The 21,553-nt window shown below is 42.4% G+C and overlaps 1 protein-coding gene across 1 annotated transcript; it reads left to right on the forward strand.

Moving 5' to 3' along the window:
- The first annotated feature begins 225 nt into the window (after positions 1-225).
- On the forward strand, positions 226-20,389 carry LOC144006355 (uncharacterized). Its single transcript, XM_077505159.1, has 8 exons — positions 226-603; positions 3,692-3,862; positions 3,950-5,517; positions 10,124-10,207; positions 10,712-10,855; positions 13,969-14,176; positions 17,629-17,889; positions 18,785-20,389. Exons 1-8 carry the CDS (start codon positions 480-482, stop codon positions 20,200-20,202), a joined length of 3,978 nt encoding a protein of 1,325 aa, XP_077361285.1. The 5' UTR covers positions 226-479; the 3' UTR covers positions 20,203-20,389.
- The last annotated feature ends 1,164 nt before the right edge of the window (positions 20,390-21,553 follow it).

The raw sequence follows: 21,553 nt of genomic DNA on the forward strand, positions 1-21,553 counted from the left end.
ATCGCGATCAAAACACTGAAAAAGGGAATGAGGCTTTCGATTCCAACTGCAGCAAAAATGGCGACATCTGCCGATGACTTGATGACAATGCTTGCTCTGAAGCCCCCGGACAATTTCCAACAGCCAATCGTAACGCAGCGGGGGCGTGTCCTGCCTGACTTCCGCCGCACGTCTCCATTCGTTTCTTCACGTGCTCACTGCACTGGCCGGCGGCCACATCGCGTTTCATCAGACGTCCTCTGCTAATTCATTCTTTCTTATTTGGTGTTGGACTGAACACACAGGACTCCCGTCACCATTTTGAAGGTCTGCGACACCATTTATTAAATGTCGGCGTGTGTTTAAACTCGTCTCGGTGCGCGTTGATGTTTCTCGGCCAAGTTAGCTTAGCTTAGCTCGCTAGCCGCTAACAAAGAGAAGCACATAACACGTGGTCAGGAAGAGACCAAGTGTGACTTTGTTGGCATTATTGTGCCAAAATGTCGGCGAGAACGACACCAAAGTACGAGGAGGACCTCTTTGGAGTAAAAGAAGAGGACGAGCAACATTTTCAACCGCTGGACGACGTTTGCGAGGAGCCTCGAATTGTGCTACACAAAACAGGTTTGTACACTTCTTATTACTCTCCCATGCTTAGCACTACTATATAGCGTTAAAAAAAATCACTGCAGTCCTCATTATTGTACATAGTAAGTAAATTCAACTGTTATTTTAAAGAGTGAAATAAATTGATTTGATTGGTTGATTCCGGACAGGGGCCGATTATACAGTCATGAGACAGTCATACCAATGTCTTTGACAAGATGTATGTGAGTTGAAGAACTCTTTGGTCCACGATGCTGTTGTATTAAAACGGTGGTATAATACTACAAAAAAATTTTTTTTTTTACAAAACAGTCACAATTTTGTCCATGATTACTGCATTATTATATTCAACTGCTGTTGCAACCAGTGTTAATTTTGACAAGAAATTTTAATTTAGTTAGTCTTTTGACTAAAATTAACAAGTTTCAGTCATAATTTAGTCTTCTGATTGTATTTTAGTTTTGATCCAATTTTAGTCGACTAAATTCACAGTTTAGTCTATTTTCCTTCAGCATACGTTTAAACTTTTATACAGAAAATTATAGCACACCTATTTGTGACTTTAGTTTAACACGCAAGACACATTTCATACAATGGTGTCTTTATTGTTTCAATGAATCATGTTCAACTGACAATATTGTAACTTTTCACCTGAATAAGAAAAAGTGCATAATTAAATTGCTTGAGATTAATCTTACAGCTGCACAATTTATGTTTATGTACAACACTTTGTATACAGCAATGCCTGTTCTCAGAGCGCTTTATAAATAAAGTTGAGTTGAGTTAAAGTGCAGTGAACGCAACATTTTCTGAGTGGTTCTTTTCTCATTCATTCCGATTGGATTGTGTGAATTTTCACGACTGTGTTGTTTTCATTTTCATTTTAGTCATTGACGGAATTGTCAGTCAATTTTAATCATAGTTATTGTCTGAATGAATGGCTTCTATTTTAGTTTTCATTTAATTTTCGTCAGGAAAAACAATTAGTCACGAAAATGATGATGTCAATTTTTCGGCGACAAAAATATCACTGGTTGCAACTGCAGCATTCACGAAGACGGGAGTCAATGACAATCGATTCCGTTTTGCAAATCAGTGCCGAGTTCATATGGGCATATATGCGAACTGCGCACAAGACGACACGTGAAAATGGAATGAAGCGGTTGCGCTTAATTAAGGTCAATTAATGAGTGAATTAATTAATGGAGGAAAGATTGAGGACTGGAGTAAGGCTCACTTCCTGTTGAAATTGGACTACTTCCTATTGATAGGTCACCTCTTGTTGAAATCGGGCCACTTCCTGTTGAAATCGGGCCACTTCCTATTGGTAGGTCACTTCCTGTTGAAATCGGGCCACTTCCTGTTGTTTCTAAGTCACTTCCAGGTCACTTCCTATTGAAATCAGGTCACTTCCGGGTCACTTCCTGTTGAAAACAAGTCAGTTCCTGTTGATTTCAGGTCACTTCCTATTGAAAGCAGGTCACTTTCTGTTGAAATTGTGTCACTTCCTGTTGATTTAAAGCCACTTCTGAGTCACTTCCTGTTCATTTTATGCCATTTCCAGGTCACTTCCTATTGAAATCAGGTCACTTCCTGTTGAAATCGTGTTGCTTCCTGTTGATTTGATGCCACTTCTGGGTTACTTTCTGTTGATTTTAGGCCATTTCCAGGTCACTTCCTGTTGAAATCATGTCACCTCCTGTTGATTTTTAGCCATTTCTGGGTCACTTCCTGTTCAAATGAACAGGTCACTTCCTATTGAAATCAGGTCACTTCCGGGTCACTTCCTGTTGAAAACAAGTCAGTTCCTGTTGATTTCAGGTCACTTCCTTTTGAAATCAGGTCACTTCCTGTTGAAATCGTGTTGCTTCCTGTTGATTTGATGCCACTTCTGGGTCACTTCCTGTTCAAATCAACAGGTCACTTCCTATTGAAATCAGGTCACTTCTGGGTCACTTCCTGTTGAAAACAAGTCAGTTCCTGTTGATTTCAGGTCACTTCCGGGTCATTCCTGTTGAAAACAAGCCACTTCCTGTTGAAATCGGGTTATTTCCTGTTGAAATCAGGTCACTTCCTATTCAAGCCGGGGCATTTCCCGGCGAGAATCCCTGGTGTACCAAATCAATTGGCCAAGATGGCCGCCACCCCTAGTGAGACTCTTGGACGTAACTTAATCATTTGGCCAAGATGGCTGCCGCTGAGGGCAGGCGTAGGGTACAAAATAGGAAATTGTGATTAAGGCGTGAATTTTGGAACTAAAAAAGGAGAATTGGTGGACTACATTGAAGTTGGAATGTAGTGAATTGGATGAAGAATGTGGAAGTAAATGTGAAATGTAGAATGTAGGGAGAGGTAGGGTACAAAATGGGGAATTGTCTTAAGGCGTTAATTTTGGAAGTGAAAAAGAAGAGCTCATGGCGTGAATTGGTGGAATATATTGAAGTTGGAACAAAGTGAATCGGATGAAAATTGTGGAAGTAAATGTGAAATGTAGAATCTCCCATTATGAATACATTGGAAAAAACGTGTACGAAATCGGGAATTGCGAGTAAGGCGTGAATTTTGGAACAGGAAAAGAGCTCGTGGTATGAATTTTAGGAATATATTGACGTTGGAATGAAGTAAATTGGATGAAAAATGTGGAAGGAAATTTTGAATCTTCCATGAAGAATGCATGAGGAAAAATTGGGTACAAAATGGGGAATTGTGGGTAAGGCGTTAATATTTGGAATATGTTTAAATTGAAAGATGAGAATGGGATGAATCATGTGGAAGTAGGGGTCTTCCAGCCTAACTATGGTTACAAATAGGTGTTTTAATTTTCTATGTAAAAGTTGAAATGTATGCGGATGGACAATATCAACTCAACTCAATTTAGTCGACTTCAATCAATAGAGATTAAAATGGTGACCTTATATCGGCTGTCAGATTTTTAACAAGGCCAATACTTTTTTTCCTTTTTCTTTTTGTTTTTTTGGATGGGCTAATCCGAGTATGCGGTGGCCCCAAGTCGAGGTGCACTGTAGAAACAATAATGCACATCATGTCACGCTTGAAATTTGACTTGACCAACCCAAATGTGTGTTTGTCTTCTTGTGTCCTGCAGACGTCGCTGAGAAATATCTTCGTCCTGACCAAGAGGACATGAAGCCTCCGAATGTTAAAGAGGAGGAAGAACATCCTTACATCGAAGAGGAAGAAAAGCCCGTTCGTGTCAAAGAGGAGGAGGTTGAGGATGACGTCACCAAGTCACCAATGACCGTCGCCCCTTTAAAGAGTGAAGATGAAGTCAAGGGTGAGAGTGAGGAGGGCACAGGGGCGGAGCCTCCAAACAGCATCTCAACTCCTCAAAACATGATTCCAGAAAGTGATGCAGACCACTGGGGATCATCAAAAGCAAAAAGTGATGACATAAGGTCCCTTTCTTCTCATGATGATGATGATAATGATGATAATCTGCATGGTAATGATGAACATGCTGCTGATGATAGGTCGTGTCACACTGACGACAAATCTTGGGAGTGTTCTCACTGTGGGAAAACATTGAGTTCAAAAAGAAGTTTGAAAATTCACTTGAGAAGACACACTGGGGAAAAACCTTTTTCTTGTTTAGATTGTGGCAAAAGCTTCTCTTGGAAATCAGATTTCACAATACATACAAGAAGACACACTGGGGAAAAACCTTTTTCTTGTTTAGATTGTGGCAAAAGCTTCTCTCAGAAGTCAGCTTTAACAACACATACAAGAAGACACACTGGGGAAAAACCTTTTTCTTGTTTAGATTGTGGCAAAAGCTTCTCTCAGAAGTCAGCTTTAACAACACATACAAGAAGACACACTGGGGAAAAACCTTTTTCTTGCTCAGATTGTGGCAAAAGCTTCTCTCGGAAGTCAGATTTAACAACACATACGAGAAGACACACTGGGGAAAAACCTTTTTCTTGTTTAGATTGTGGCAGAAGCTTCTCTTTGAAGTCAAATTTAACAAAACATTCAAGAACACACACTGGGGAAAAACCTTTTTCTTGCTCAGATTGTGGCAAAAGCTTCTCTTCGAAGTCAGCTTTAACAACACATACAAGAAGACACACTGGGGAAAAACTTTTTGCTTGTACCCACTGTGGCAAAAGCTTCTCTCAGAAGTCAAATTTAACAACACATACAAGAACACACACTGGGGAAAAACCTTTTTCTTGCTCAGATTGTGGCAAAAGCTTCTCTTCGAAGTCAGCTTTAACAACACATACAAGAAGACACACTGGGGAAAAACTTTTTGCTTGTACCCACTGTGGCAAAAGCTTCTCTCAGAAGTCAAATTTAACAAAACATTCAAGAACACACACTGGGGAAAAACCTTTTTCTTGCTCAGATTGTGGCAAAAGCTTCTCTTCGAAGTCAGCTTTAACAACACATACAAGAAGACACACTGGGGAAAAACTTTTTGCTTGTACCCACTGTGGCAAAAGCTTCTCTCAGAAGTCAAATTTAACAACACATACAAGAACACTCACTGGGGAAAAACCTTTTTCTTGCACAGATTGTGGCAAAAGCTTCTCTGACAAGTCAGCTTTAAAAATACATACAAGAATCCATAGTGGCGAGAAACCTTTTTCTTGCTCAGCCTCTGGCAAAAGCTTCCCTGCCAAACCTAAATTAAGAAGCCACATAAGAACACACACCGGACAGAAACCATATTCATGCACAAAATGTGCGAAAAGCTTTGCTTACACCCATTCTTTAACAGCGCATGCAAAAACACACACTGGAGAGAAACCGTATTCCTGCTCAGATTGTGGAAAAAGCTTCTCTTCCATGACAAATTTAAGAAAGCACACAAGAACACATGGTGGGAAGGAACCATTCAGTTGCAGTGTTTGTCCTAAAAGATTCTCTTGTAAAAAACTTGCTGAGAGACACGAGTGTGCTGGTGAGAATGGCAGCCATCTTTGAAGCTTCAAAAAAGGAAGGGAAGTGAGTTTGGTGTGCTGTAAAAGTGTCAATGCATCTTAAGTGTAAATGTAATGCTTTCAAAACTACTCAACCTGTAAATATTAAATGTTTGCTGTTAATGTGTTTAAATGTCAATGTATGTTTTTTTTGTACGTAATTTAGGAAGTTATTTTTGTTTGCTTCTGAATGTTGTTAATGGTTGTTTGTTGATGTTTGTAGGTGTTGTGTATTTGCTTGTGTAAAGCACATTGAGTTGCCTTGTGTATGAAATAGAAATAAAGCCACCTTGCAATTTTCCCCAAATAAGCGTCGAGAATACGTTCAGACACACAAAGCCATCTGCGATTAAAAATTTTTGTTGAACAGTGTTATCACTGAAATGATTGACGCAAATGTCCTACTCTTTGTTGCTAACTCAACCACCACAGCTCCGTGCTAGCTAACACGCCATATGGTAGTGCATTTTGCACATTTTATCTTTCTATGTAACAATTTTGACATTATTAGCATCCAATATTCAGATGACATGAGAACAAAATTGTGTCCATACCTGGTTTTGATTCTTTCATTTTGCATGTGGTAATATAATTTCTGTTCATGTGGCACTTTTGCCTCTGCAGGCAGATTGTTCTTGTCGCCAAACAACCTTTCATCACATTTTAAAATCAAAATACAAATCAAATGGAGTAGATGCCACCTGGACTTCCGGGCTTCACACACCAGCTCCGTTTCCGGCCACTGCTGCGACTCACAGGCGGCGTTCCGACAAAAATGATCACATTAACAGAACCGACAGTACAATGCAATTGCATTTGTACTTCTGAGTGTGGCGCTGATGAGATGATGCTCCCCCTGGTGGGAAGTGTGTGGCAATACCTTACATCCCTTGCCAATCAGCATTAGTGCCCCCCCTACATAAGGAGTCAGTTGGTATCTGCCCTCAACTTACTCCTTGGCTCTGAGGTCCGCCTCCTTGACTTCAATGGCTTGTCATCATCAGTCATCAAGAACATTTTACCTTCATTGGAAGGTAAGTGTTGCGTCAAAACTTTGCTGAAGGAAAGTGTGAGAGCCACAGATGAGAAAAACTGGCCAAAAGTCATTTGTATTACTTGCAGTACAAATAAATGTTACATATATATATCAATAACATATCAGATACTGTATCACCTTCCCATGGGCTCACCACCGGTGGGAGGGGCCACAGGGGTCGGCTGCAGTGGAGGCTGGGTGGCAGCCAAGGGAGTAGACCTTGGCGGACCGACCCCCCCAGCTGCAGAAGCTGGCTCTTGGGACATGGAATGTCACCTCTCTGGCAGGGAAGGAGCCTGAGCTGGTGTGTGAGGCAGAGAAGTTCCGACGAGACATAGTCGGACTGTCCTCCACACACGGCTTGGGCTCTGGTACCAGTCCTCTCGAGAGGGGTTGGACTCTCTTCCACTCTGGAGTTGCCCATGGTGAGAGGCGCAGAGCAGGTGTGGGCAGTCAGAAAGAGTTTAAACGCCTCCCTCTGGCAGAACTTCTCCCTTGTCCCGGGGGAGGAGAAGGTTCCGAGTGGGCTATGTTCCGCGCCTCCATTGTTGAGGCAGCCGATCGGAGCTGCGGCCATAAGGTGGTCGGTGCCTGTCACGGCGAAAATTCTCAAACCGGCAGGTGGACACCAGCGGTAAGGGATGCCGTCAAGCTGAAGGAGTCCTATCGGGCCTTTTTGGCCTGTGTTACTGTGGAGGTACCGGCTGGCCAAGCGGAACGCGGCTTCGGCGGTTGCTGAGGCAAAAACTCGGACATGGGAGGAGTTCGGTGAGGCCGTTGAAAATTACTTCTGGATGGCTTCGAGGAAATTCTGGTCCACCATCTGGCGTCTCATGAGAGGAAAGCAGTTCACCATTAACACTGTATAATGGAGATGGTGTGCTGCTGACTTCGACTCGGGATGTCGTGAATCGGTGGGGGGAATACTTCGAAGATCTCAATTGCACCAAGACGTCTTCCTTTGAGGAAACAGTCTGGCGACTCTGAAGTGGGCTCTCCTATCTCTGGGGTCAAAGTGACTGAGGTGGTTGGAAAGCTCCTCGGTGGCAGTGTCGATGCGATCCGCCCGGAATTCCTAAAGGCTTTGGATCTTGTGGGGCTGTGGTGATTGACCCGCCTCTACAACATTGCGTGGACATCGGGGACAGTGCCTCTGGATTGGCAGACTGGGGTGGTGGTCCCCCTTTTTAAGAAGGGGGACCGGAGGGTTTTTCCAACTTCAGAGGGATCACACTGCTCAGCCTCCCTTGTAAGGTCTAAGTTGAGTCCCGGATTCAGGAGGAGCAGTGGTTTTCGTCCTGGCCGTGGAACCGTGGACCAGCTGTACACCCTCAGCAGGATCATCGAGGGTGCGTGGGAGTTCACTCATCCAGTCCACATGTGTTTTGTGGATTTGGTGAAGGCGTTCGACCGTGGGTGCTTCGGCAGTATGGGGTACCGAGCCCCCTGATACGGGCTGTTTAGTCCCTGTCCGGCCGATGTTAGAGTTTGGTTCGCATCGCTGGCAGTAAGTTGGATTCGTTTCCAGTGAGAGTTGGACTACGCCAAGGCTGCCCCCTGTCACCGATTCAGTTCATAACTTTCTAAGAATTTCTATGCGTAGCTGAGGCGTCGAGGGGGTCCGGTTTGGCTGCCTCGGCACTGCATCGCTGCCCTTTACAGATGATGTGGTGCTGTTGGATCTCCAACTCTCACTGGAGCGGTTCGCAGCCGAGTGTGAAGCAGTTGGGATGAAGATCAGCATCTCCAAATCTGAGATCATGGTCCACAGTCGGAAAAGGGTGGTGTGCCCTCTCTGGGTCGGGAATGAGATACTTTCCCAAGTGGAGGAGTTCAAGTATCTTGGGGTCTTGCTCACGAGTGAAGGCAGGATGGAGCGGGAGATCAACAGGTGGAGCGGTGCAGTGTCCCGAGTGATGTGGACTCTGTATCGGTCCATTGTGGTGAAGAAAGAGCTGGGCCAAAAGGCGAAGCTCTCAATTTACCAGTCGATCTACGTTCCAACGCTCACCTATAGTCACGAGCTGTGGGTCGTGACCGAAAGAACGAGATCCCGGATACAAGCGGCCGAAATGAGTTTCCTCTGCAGGGTGTCCGGGCTCTCCCTTAGAGATAGGGTGAGAAGCTCGGTCATCCGGGAGGGACTCAGATTCGAGCCGCTGCTCCTCCGCATTGAGAGGAGCCAGCTGAGGTGGCTTCTGGTTCGGATGCCTCCTGGACGCCTCCCTGGGGAGGCGTTCCGGGCGTGTCCCACCGGCGGGAGGCCCCGGGGACGACCCAGGACACGCTGGAGAGACTATGCCTCTCGGCTGGCCTGGGAACGCCTTGGGATCCCACCGGAGGAGCTGGTTGAAGTTGCCGGGGAGAGGGAAGTCTGGGTTTCCCTCCTAAATCTGCTGCCCCCGCGACCCGACCTCGGATAAACGGAAGAAGATGGATGGAAACACGTGTCTTCGAGCAAATAATTTTTTAAAACAAATAACTTTATAAACTAACTATTTAGTTAATTTGAACAAAACAGTCTCTAAAACGTGTAGACAATTTGAATTTAAACAACGTATACAATATCAACAACAAACTTCATCGGAAACGCTTTGCTTCTGAACGAAGCTGACGTACAGACGGACTAGTCCGTGCGTACAACATGCTCAAATCAACCGTGATTTAAATGTCGAACTGTGTTGTTGTTTTTGAGAAAATGGAAAGTTTTGAAATAATTGAGGACGGGTAAAACTAAGCAAGCCTCGTCGGTATTTGATAATTTTAAGAATATATCGTCTGTTGTAGTCTTTTTTTTTTTTTTGTCCTGTTTTCTTTTCCTTTTGTTCGAGTGCATGGTTCTATGTTGTGTGCTCACTGCTAAATTTGCAATTCTCGTGTTCTTTGGATTATTTGGGGGGTCTGTTGATTTTCCTTAAAAATGTCTAATTGTTTGTGTATTATTGCACTATATCGCCACTGGGTATCTTCAAACTTGTTTTCAATTGCATGTTGTCACGCCGCCACCAGAGTGGCGGTTCATGCTTTTGTTTTTACAGTCATGTTCCTGTTTTATTTTGATAGTCCTGACTCCACTCTCACCCCAGGTCACTTACCCTTCCTGCAGCCTCACTGATTACAGGTCCACGCCCATGATCACTACCACCTGTTCCTAATCAACCCGGACATAAAAGCCACCTGAATTCTCTCCTCGTTGCCGAAGTGTCACATATCTCAGTGCATGGAAGCGTCCTCTCAGTCCTCGTACCACCGTCCTTGTTTGATGTCTAGCCTTGCCTTGTCTTGCGCCTTTAGTTTGCCCTGTTTTTCCTCCCTTGTGGAGCGCCTTTTGTTGTCCCTGTTTTTGAGTGCCCTTTTTTGTATCTCCCGTTTGGAGCTCTTTTTGTTCAGCCTTTTTTCCCTCCTTGCGAGGCGATTTGAGTTTCATTGGATTAAAGCTGCAGCCTTGTTGGCCAACTTACACTCTGCGTCTGAGTCCTACCTCCTCGCTTCGTGTCAGTACACTTCGGCCAGGATGGACCCAGCGGAGAAGTTGGTGGCTGCACTTCGGCAACAGGCTGTCCGCCTGTCGCACCTGGAGGAGGGCCAGCAAGCCATGGTCATCCGGATAGATGAACTTGCTGGACGGGTGCAGGAGCTGGTGAACCACCTGCAACACTCCTCGCCAACCGTCACGAAACCGGAAGCAGCTGAATACCCGATCCCGACTCCAGCCTTGACCGGGGCTGGAATGAGACTGGCCTCCCCGGAGCGATACTCGGGAGAACCAGGACATTGTCAGGCATTCCTGACCGAATGTGACATTCACTTCGAACTCTCACCACAGGCATTTCCCACAGACCGTTCCCGCGTGGCCTTCTTGATTTCCCACCTGACGGGACGAGCCAGAGACTGGGCCACCGCGGAATGGGCACGGCACTCCCCGACTTGCTCAACCGCAGCCGGGTTTAGCAGGGCTCTCCGCCTCGTTTTCGATCCAACCAACATGGATCGAGAGAAGACGCGAGAACTCAGCCATCTCAGACAAGGGAGAGAATCGGTTAATGATTACGCCATCCGATTCCGTACACTAGCAGCCAAGAGTGGCTGGAACGACACAGCTCTCTTTGACCACTTTTTGAAGGGGCTCACAACCTCCATGCAGGAACTCTTGCTTCCAAGTGACTTACCCAGCGACCTGGACTCATTGATTTCGCTTGCCATCCGCACTGATCATCGGAGGCGGGAGCTCAAGCAGAGCAGCGGACTCCAAAAGATACCTGGTTCGGGACCCCTCCAGCATCCACTGGCAAGTGAGACTTCAAGATATGCATTTCCCCAGTCATCCACCGCAAGGGAGGTCAGTGGAAATGACGAGGAACCCATGCAGCTTGGTCGGACCCAGCTAACCATCGAGGAGCGACAGCGGCGCCGCCAAGAAGGCCGCTGCTACTACTGTGGTGAACTTGGTCATCTGGTGGGATCTTGCACCGTGAAGAGAGGTCCACCGGTGAGTTTCCCGTCACCCCGTCCTGCTAAGACTCAAAGAATCACGCATGTCCGGATAAGCCACCATGCTATGACCATAGACCTGCCAGCCCTCATCGACTCCGGTTCCGACGAGAGCCTCATGGACTGGGGCCTCGTGAAACGGCTACGGGCCACCACCGAACCCCTTCCCCTAACCGTCCAGGCCAGAGCGCTTAATGGCAAGGAACTCTTTTGCATCACCCATATCACCGAACCCCTAGAAGTACGAATTGGACAACACATCGAAAACCTCCGTTTCCATGTAATCCAAGCTTCGACACCCACTTTGGTTCTGGGACACCCTTGGCTACGTCAACACAACCCCCGAATCGACTGGAACTCCGGAAACGTACTGGAATGGGGAATGGACTGTATGGATCACGTTTTGGAACAGTCATCAACCAGTGCATCCTCAGCCACGGTCAACCAGGTGACGCTTGAGCCTCTCGCTCCTGAACCTCGCCAGTCACCGTCTCAAGCCCCCGAGTCTCGCCGGGCGCATCTCCAAGACCCTGAGCCACACCAAGTCTCTGCATCATGTCACGCCAAGTCTCTGCATCAGGTCCCGCCAAGTCCCTGCATCACGCCGACCAAGCCAAAGCCGACCAAGCCAAAGCCGACCAAGCCAAAGCCGTCCATGCCAAAGCCGTCCATGCCTAGGCCGTCCACGCCAGGGCCGTCCACGCCTAGGCCGTCCACGCCAAAACCGTCCACGCCAAAACCGTCCACGCCAAAACCGTCCACGCCAAAACCGTCCACGCCAAAAACCGTCCACGCCAGAGCCGGCCACGCCAAGCCTGCCACACCTGCCAAGCCCACCACGTTTTGCCAAGTCTGCCAAGCCTGTCACGCCAATTCTGCCATGTTTCGCCAGGTCTGCCAAGCCTGTCACGCCAATTCTGCCACGTTTGCCAAGCCTGCCGCGCCTCGTCAAATCTGCCAAGCCTGCCACGCCAAGTCTGCCACGTCTGCCACGCCTCGCCAAGTCTGCCAAGTCTGCCAAGTCTGCCAGGTCTACCAAGTCGAAACTATCCACGGGATCCCCTTGGTACTTTCCAAACCTGATCCGGCGCTAGGAAAGGGCCTTCGGAACGGTCCCGACGGGACTCTCGTCTGGCGTCATGGACGCCCTCCTGAACTGCCTTTTTGTCTGGGACGGATGGGTGGGTCGTGTTCCCTCCTCCGTGCCCCCTTCCGCCCGCCCTTGTTTTTGGACTCCTTGCTGAAAGGCCGTCAAGGGCCGGCCATTGAGGGGGGGGTACTGTCACGCCGCCACCAGAGTGGCGGTTCATGCTTTTGTTTTTACAGTCATGTTCCTGTTTTATTTTGATAGTCCTGACTCCACTCTCACCCCAGGTCACTTACCCTTCCTGCAGCCTCACTGATTACAGGTCCACGCCCATGATCACTACCACCTGTTCCTAATCAACCCGGACATAAAAGCCACCTGAATTCTCTCCTCGTTGCCGAAGTGTCACATATCTCAGTGCATGGAAGCGTCCTCTCAGTCCTCGTACCACCGTCCTTGTTTGATGTCTAGCCTTGCCTTGTCTTGCGCCTTTAGTTTGCCCTGTTTTTCCTCCCTTGTGGAGCGCCTTTTGTTGTCCCTGTTTTTGAGTGCCCTTTTTTGTATCTCCCGTTTGGAGCTCTTTTTGTTCAGCCTTTTTTCCCTCCTTGCGAGGCGATTTGAGTTTCATTGGATTAAAGCTGCAGCCTTGTTGGCCAACTTACACTCTGCGTCTGAGTCCTACCTCCTCGCTTCGTGTCACATGTGATGCGTTATATGTTTACACGAAAATAAAAAGTTACGAGTACTTAATTGTGAGTTATTCCGAAATGTTCAAGTTCTTGCATTCAAGCCATACGTTTTAAAATGCTTGAATTTGCGGGAGCTGGATTTCAAGCGGAAAGGTGTTCTGCCTGTTAATGCCGATCTACAAAGATGCTCAATAACACATAACAGGTGTTGTGAACTGGAAGGAGCTGCCTGCAGAGTACAAAATAATGTACAGTACTTCTTCAGCACCCACATCAACTGCTGCAAAATTTATTGACACTCGAGCTGAATGTAAAGGAAGGGAAATGGACATTTTTTATTATTTTTTTTAAAAGATATATAATTATGGGCGTTTTAAGCCACGCCACTGAAGACTGAGCGTTCTGCCGCATGCTTAATCCAAGAATCCTGCACAATTGAGGAGTCTGCTTTCGAGAAGGAACAGGAAGCATAAATGTGTAATGTAAACGTGGAAACTACCCGGTGTAATAACCTTATTTATTGATTGATTGAATTTTTATTTTTTAATTTTATTTTCATTATTATTATTATTATTATTATTATTATTATTAATTTACTCTCAGGTGTAATAACCTTATTTATTTATTGATTGAATTTGTATTTTATTATGATTATTATTTATTCAATCTCTGGTGCAATAGCCTTATTTATTATTGATTGATTGAATTATTTATTTTATTATTACGCTTTTGTGAATGAATATATTCCATCACGACAGAAATCAGTTTGCGTCCACCTTGTTGTTTTGACAAAACCACCATCAAAGACACGATTTACTGCAATTACGCTACATTGGCCATTCGGTGGCGCTGCGCTACACTACTACTTAACATTACTTTGAGTTTTTTTTTTTTTTTTATTTGCTGTAAGACATACAAACATGGTAACAATCAAAGATTTTCAGTATAAGTCAACATTACTTTGAGTTAAGATAGTTTACGTTTCGGCTGAGTTAAAAAAAAAAAAAGTAAGACGGAATTGGAGACCACGTGTTTCCGGTAGAGCTCCACTCACGTGTATGGGGCTCTCGGCTATCCAGTCGTTCATATATTCAGGTCAGTGTTCTCGGCCTAGTTAGCTTAGCTTAGCTTAGCTCGCTAGCCGCTAACAAAGAGAAGCGCATAACACGTGGTCAGGAAGAGATCAAGTGCGACTTTGTTGGCATTATTGGGCCAGAAATGTCTTCGAGAACGACACCAAAGTACGAGGAGGAACTCTTTGGAGTCAAAGAAGAGAACGAGCAACATCTTCAACTGCTGGACGATGTTTGCGAGCAGCCTCGAATTGTGCTACACACCGCAGGTTTGTACACTTGTTATTACTCTCCATTGCTTAGCACTACTATATAGCGTTAAAAAACAAAACAAAACATGCAGTCAGGACGGTTAAACAGTCATCGGACAGTCATACCAATGTAACAGTCGTGTGCGTAGGGTTTTAATCAAGATGCTCGAGTGATTTATTTGCTCTGTGGAAGACAAAATGGGACACAGTTTTTCGTATTCGTCATCTGCACCACATGTGCTGCTTCCCCCTGCAACTCGTGTCGCGATGTCCACATCTGCATTTCTTTTCTAAGATGAATGGAATATATTCTTCCAAAAATGTTAAGTAATGCTAAGCACCTTCATTTATACAGAGTTAATCACCAAAACACAGTATTTGTTATTTTATTTCAACCGCCCAAAGAAAATGGGAAAGCAATGCATTGGTTAAAGTGGGACAGTATTTATTTATATAAATACTTTTTTATTTTTTATTTTTTTTATTTAAATGTATTATTATTATTATTATATAATTATTCTGTTGTTTTTATTTCTATTTCTATTTATTTTTTGCAATAATTTTTTAAAATGTTTTTTAATATCATTTTTATTTTCATTTTATGCATTTATTTGTTCATGTCTTCATTCACCTTATTTATTTTAATTTATTTATTATTCTGTTGTTTTTATTTCCATTTATATTGTACTTTAAAAAAAAAAAGTTTTTATATCATTTTTTATTTTCACTTTTCACTTCACATTTATTTGTTCATGTCTTCATTTACTTTTTAATTTTTTTAATTTTTATTTTAACAGTTTCGGTCCTCCATACAGAAGAAGTGTGAGCGGGATTGTGGGCCGTTTGGAGATGCAATGTAGCCAACTCGCGGCCTGTCGTCGTGGCAACCCTCATTTGCAGGAACATTAAAATGAATCCGATGAATCTGAAATAGTGCTGGGCGATATATATCGGCATGACGATAGAAAAATGTTTATTGTGCCCTTTTCTTACCTAACAGCATGAGACAAATAGCCAAATATTTCTAGTTGACTGTTGAATAATTCAAAATTAATAAAACTTAAGCAGTCTAAAGAAGAGTCGTCACAAAGGAAACGGAAGATCAGTAAAAATCTCATCTTCTTATTTTTGCCTTTTACTGTTTGAGGATATTCGACACTTGTGGATTAAGAAAGGAGTAGTTAACAATTTTTACCACTTTTCAAAAGGATTATTATTTCTTCAAAGTTAATGCCCATTTTTGGATTACTTTTGAGATTTTTTTTACTTTTAATTTTTGCGTTTATTCTTTTTTTATCTTTTGATGGATTACCTGTTTCTTCATTGAGTATTTGGAATTACCAATGACTGAGTATTCATTTAATTTGATAAAGGTATAAACTTAATGTCCATTTATTTTAACTTATTTATTTATTATACGTTTTATTTATTTATATTATCCTGCTTTTACAAACCAAAATCGATCTGTTTGCCGTTTTATGAGAGTTGAGTTTCAATAAATATTGGGAAAAAAAAAGTCTATTAACTGTTTGTTTATGATCTTTTCCTCCATCAAGCAGCTTAATCGAGAAGCTACATTTAATATGAATCAATTTGCTCAGTTTGAAGCCGAGCATATACGTATTTATTTATTTGATCTACTACTCTAGCTGCACTACAAAGTTGAAACTTTGCAATTTGGAATTTTTTTTTAATTTTTTTGCATTTAATTTATGACAGAAAATGTCTGAACTTTATTTTTTTATGCCTTATAAAAATGTCTAGGCCGCTGTGCCTACTTTGTTTACATTTTTTATTTTATATTGCAGCCCTACTAGATTCATTTGTGACATTCATTAAATGTTACACACAAATAAAATGTGAAATTGTAAGCAAAGTACGTTGTATAATTGGGGTGTGAATTGCCTAGTACCTGACGATTCGATTCGTATCACGATTCATAGGTCACGATTCGATTCGATGCCGATTAATCCCCATCCGAATTTATAAGTCGAATGTTGCGATTTTTCATTTTATTTTTTTTACTCAAATTTAGAAAATACTATTCAGTAAACTTGTACATGTACACTGTTAAGATTTGTATGAAAATGTATTATTTATTTATCTGAAACTTCAGTCATTACTGTGAGCCACTGTATTTAACAAACAGGTTGTAATCGGTTTCATGTTTGAATGGCTTTGAAATAAAATATTAAGGCTTAATATTCCATTCATTAATATAAAAATCATTTAAAAGACGTTTAAAAATCGATTCGGCTGCCCATTGAATCGATTCGAGAATTGCGTGATGTAATATCGCGATACATTGCCGAATCGATTTTTTTTTTAACACCCCTATTGTATAATATTTCATGGAAGAACTACAAATATATCTATATCGTGGTATGGACCATTTGCACGTGACGTCACTTCCCCCCCATGGGGCCGCACCCTCCTGAACGCTGGACGGCAAAAGAACCACTTGCCTGGATTGTAACAATTGAATCGCGTAGAGCGTGAAGTCCTTTGTGTCGTCGATTAAATTTATAAAATGGTCATATCTTGCTGTGCGGTCGGTTGTACAAACAGACAAGGGAGTAAACTAGGGGTGTTAAAAAAAATCGATTTGGCGATATATCGCGATACTACATCGCGCGATTCTCGAATCGATTCAATAATCGGCAGAATCTTTTTTTTTTTTTTTTTTTAGGATTCACACCTTGAGCATGGAAGAATGTTATATGAACGGAACATTAAGCCTTAATATTTTATTTTAATGCTGTTCAAACATGAAACAGATTACAACCTCTATAAGACTGAAATTTCAGATAAATAAATAATACATTTTCATATCAATCTTACACTCTACAAGCTTACTGATTAGTATTTTCTAAATTTGAATGAAAAAAAATCACAACAATCGACTTATAAATTCGTATCGGGATTAATCGGTATCGAATCGTGACCTGTGAATCGTGATACGAATCGAATCGTCAGGTACTAGGCAATTCACACCCCTACATGTCATGCACCGTGAATTCCGGAAAAGTCGGCGATTTGATTCGTTCCGAAAACGGTGGGGGACAGAAGGTAAGGGTCTGTTTTCAAACGAGCCATCTCCAGTTTCTGTAAATATCGCACTCTATGAGCTCCTACTAAACGTTCCACTTCTGCTGACAGGCGAACGTCAGTTGAACTAGCAGATTCCATGGCTCGATGGGTAATAATAACTTTTCGTTTGTAAAATAAAAGTCTCTAAGTACCTAAATCGCTCCGCGGCCCGTCCACTTCCATTCAAACGTCATTTCCTTCCGCCGTCCATGGTAGGGCAGTCACGTGATGACAATTATTTCCCATATCGCCCAGCACGAATCTGAATAATCGATAGATTAAGCAATTCTAAATTTGATAGTAACAGTACTATCAACTCACACTTGAAATTTGACTTGACCAAACCAAATGTGTGTTTTTTTTCTTCTTGTGTCCTGCAGACGTCGCTGAGAAATATCTTCGTCCTGACCAAGAGGACATGAAGCCTCCGAATGTTAAAGAGGAGGAAGAACATCCTGACATCGAAGAGGAGGAAAAGCCCGTTCGTGTCAAAGAGGAGGAGGTTGAGGATGATGTCACCAAGTCGCCACCGACGTTCGCCCCTTTAAAGAGTGAAGATGAAGACAAGGGTGAGAGTGAGGAGGTTGGAGGGGCGGAGCTTCCAAACAGCAGGTCAACTCGTCAACACATGACGACAGAAGGTGATGCAGACCCCTTGCGACCACCACAAGCACAAAGTCATCATGACATCAGGGCTTGAGATAGACCCATATGTTTTTTTCAGGACCGATACCAATAGCGGTTATTAGTAGTCAAGGAGGCCAATGACCGATATTTCAGGCCGATATTCATTTTCAGTAAAAAAAAAAAAAAAAAAACATGGGGAAATATTAGCATCAAAATTTTTGTAAAATACAAAAGCCAATCTTGACTGTGTTATATCGTCTAAAAAAGTGAAATGGAAACTTGAGCAAATAAATACCATATCGCTCTACTTTTCTACAGTAAATGTTTTTCCCCAAAATTTACAAACACCTGAAATCTTCACATTTCTGTTACAAAAACAAAATGGTTCAGAAGATTCCCAGGGTCAGTAGTAGCAACTCTTATAAAGTTAACTGAAAATTTCAAATGGGTTTAGATTTACCTTATATCGACTGTCAGATTTAGATAAAGGCCAATACCGATATTCATCAAAATGCCCAATATCTATAATCGGCCTGTATCGGTCTATCTTTAATAATGTCCCCCTTTCTTCACAATGATGATGATGATGACGATGCACGTCACTCTGCCAACAACTGTTTGGAATTTTCGCAGTGTGGGAAAACATTGAGCTCAAAATGGAGTTTGAAAGCACACACACAACACGGGAAAACCTTTTTCCTACTCAGATTGGTGCAAAGATTTCGCTCAATAGTCAATTTTTGCAATAAACAAAGGAAACACAAACAAAAGAACACAAACTGATGAAAAACCTGTTGTCCATCGATCGAAGTGCTCCATGTGGGGTGTTGAGTCGCCAAACTTTTTTTTTTGTTTTTTTTTTGGACTTGACCAACACAAATATGTGTTTTGTCTTCTTGTGTCCTGCAGACGTTGGTGAAAAATATCTTCATCCTGATGAACAGGAGGTGGAATCTCTTCATGTTAAAAAGGAGAAGGAGGAGGAAGAACATCATTATTCTAAAGAAGAAAAAAAGCCCCTTGGTGTTGAGGATGATGTCACCAAGTCACCAATGACCTTCGCCCCTTTAAAGGGTGAAGATGAAGTCGAGGGTGAGAGTGAGGAGGGCACAGGGGCGGAGCCTCCAAACAGCATCTCAACTCCTCAAAACATGATTCCAGAAAGTGATGCAGACCACTGGGGATCATCAAAAGCAAAAAGTGATGACATAAGGTCCCTTTCTTCTCATGATGATGATGATAATGATGATAATCTGTATGGTAATGATGAACACGCTGCTGGTGATAGGTCGTGTCACACTGATGACAAATCCTGCGAATGTTCTCACTGTGGGAAAACATTGAGTTCAAAAAGAAGTTTGAAAATTCACTTGAGAAGACACACTGGGGAAAAACCTTTTTCTTGTTTAGATTGTGGCAAAAGCTTCTCCCGGAAGCCAGAATTAACGATACATACAAGAAGACACACTGGCGAGAAACCTTTTTCTTGCTCAGATTGCGGCAAAAGCTTCTCTGACAAGTCAACCTTAACAACACATACAAGAAGCCACACTGGCGAGAAACCTTTTTCTTGCTCAGATTGTGGCAAAAGCTTCTCTTCGAAGTCCTATTTAAAAAAACATACAAGAAGACACACTGGGGAAAAACCTTTTTCTTGCCCAGATTGTGGCAAAAGCTTCTCTCAAAGGTCAACTTTAACAAGACATACAAGAAGACACACTGGCGAGAAACCTTTTTCTTGCCCAGATTGTGGCAAAAGCTTCTCTCGGAAGTCAGATATAAAAGCACATACAAGAACACACACTGGGGAAAAACCTTTTTCTTGCGCAGATTGTGGCAAAAGCTTCTCTCACAAGTCAAACTTAACAACGCATACAAGAAGCCACACTCGCGAGAAAGCTTTTTCTTGCTCAGATTGTGGCAAACGCTTCTCTCTGAAGTCAGATTTAACAAGACATACAAGAACACACACTGGGGAAAAACCTTTTTCTTGCTCAGATTGTGGCAAAAGCTTCTTTGACAAGTCGAATTTAAAAGCACAACAAAGAACACACACTGGCGAAAAACCTTTTTCTTGCTCCGATTGTGGCAAAAGCTTCTTTGACAAGTCGAATTTAAAAGCACATACAAGAAGACACACTGGCGAGAAACCTTTTTCTTGCTCAGATTGTGGAAAACGTTACTCTGACCAATCATGTTTCAACAAACACACAAGATCACATGGTGCGAAGGAACCATTCAGTTGCGGTGTTTGTGCTAAAAGATTCTCTTCTAAATATCTTGCTGAGAGACACGAGTGTGCTGGTGAGAATAGCAGCCATCTTTGAAGCTTCAAAAAATGAAGGGAAGTGAGTCTGCTGTGTTATTTTGTAATAAAATATTCAAAACTACCTGGGCCTGTCATCATGATTTACGTTCATTAATCAAATAAAAGTATAGATATTAGGATTTCGGAAGACTTAAGAAGTATCAACTCCAACGTCTTACTTAAAAGTGTAAATGTAATGCTTTCAAAACTACTCAACCTGTAAATATTAAATGTTTTTAGCGTTTACTGTTAATGTGTTTACAATGTATGTAATTTTGGAAGCTATTCTTATCTGTTTCTGAATCTTGTTAATTGTTAATTTGTTGATGTTAGATGTGTTTTTGCTTGTGTGAAGCACATTGAGTTGCCTTGTGTATGAAATCGAAATAAAGCCACCTTGCTTTGCCTTGCAATTTTCCCCAAATAAGCGTCGAGAATACCTTCAGGGACACACAAAGCCATCTGGGATTAAAAGTTGCTGTTGAACACTGAAACGATTAACGCAAAATGTCCTACTCTTTGTATACAATATTAAAAAGAGTGTCGACTGGCTGGCCAGGCTAACTCACCCCGAGATCAAACCAACAACAGCTCCGCGCTAGCTAACGTGCCATATGCTAGTCTTTGGACGTGCATTTCACACATTTTATTTTTCTATGGAACAGTTTTTACATTATTAGCACAATGTACAATATTCAGATGACTTAAGAAGAAAATTGTATTCATACCCGGTTTTGCTTCTTTCATTTTTCATGTAATAATGTGGCTACATGTAATGGATCAGGGCTTGTAACTCATACTAATATTTCTGTGCACGTAAGATAAACACGTTTTGTTTATTTTCTATTGTTTAACTTTTATGTTAGTAAGAACAACTTTAGTACATTATCATAGAAGCGTTAGTGAGTAGGACTAGATGTTTTTGTACTTCTTCCTACTTCTTTTCCTTTTCTCTTTAACACATTCACTGCCAGCCCAGCAAAAATGCATTATTTGACGTTTTTTTCCGTCAATGGCAGTCAATGACTTAAGATGAGATGTAACCAAAATGGATGGTTTTTTAAACATTTGCCTTAAAAAAAAAATTAAAAAAAGGAAAAAAGGATGCTGCAATATAATCACAAAATATATTGGCACATTGTGTTTAACACATTCACTGCCAGCCCAGCAAAAATGCATTCTTTGACGTCTTTTTCCATCAATGGCAATCAATGAGTTAACTACACCTTGTTTATGCTTGACATTTTTATATGTTCAATAAAACCCAATCAATCAATCAATCAATATGCTTGACTCTTTCACTTATTCTTTTCACGAAAAAATAAAATAAAAATCAATACCCACGCGGTATTACGTTCAATAATTATATA

This window comes from Festucalex cinctus, chromosome 1, assembly GCF_051991245.1.
Source record: "Festucalex cinctus isolate MCC-2025b chromosome 1, RoL_Fcin_1.0, whole genome shotgun sequence".
In the NCBI taxonomy this organism is placed as follows: Eukaryota; Metazoa; Chordata; class Actinopteri; order Syngnathiformes; family Syngnathidae; genus Festucalex; species Festucalex cinctus.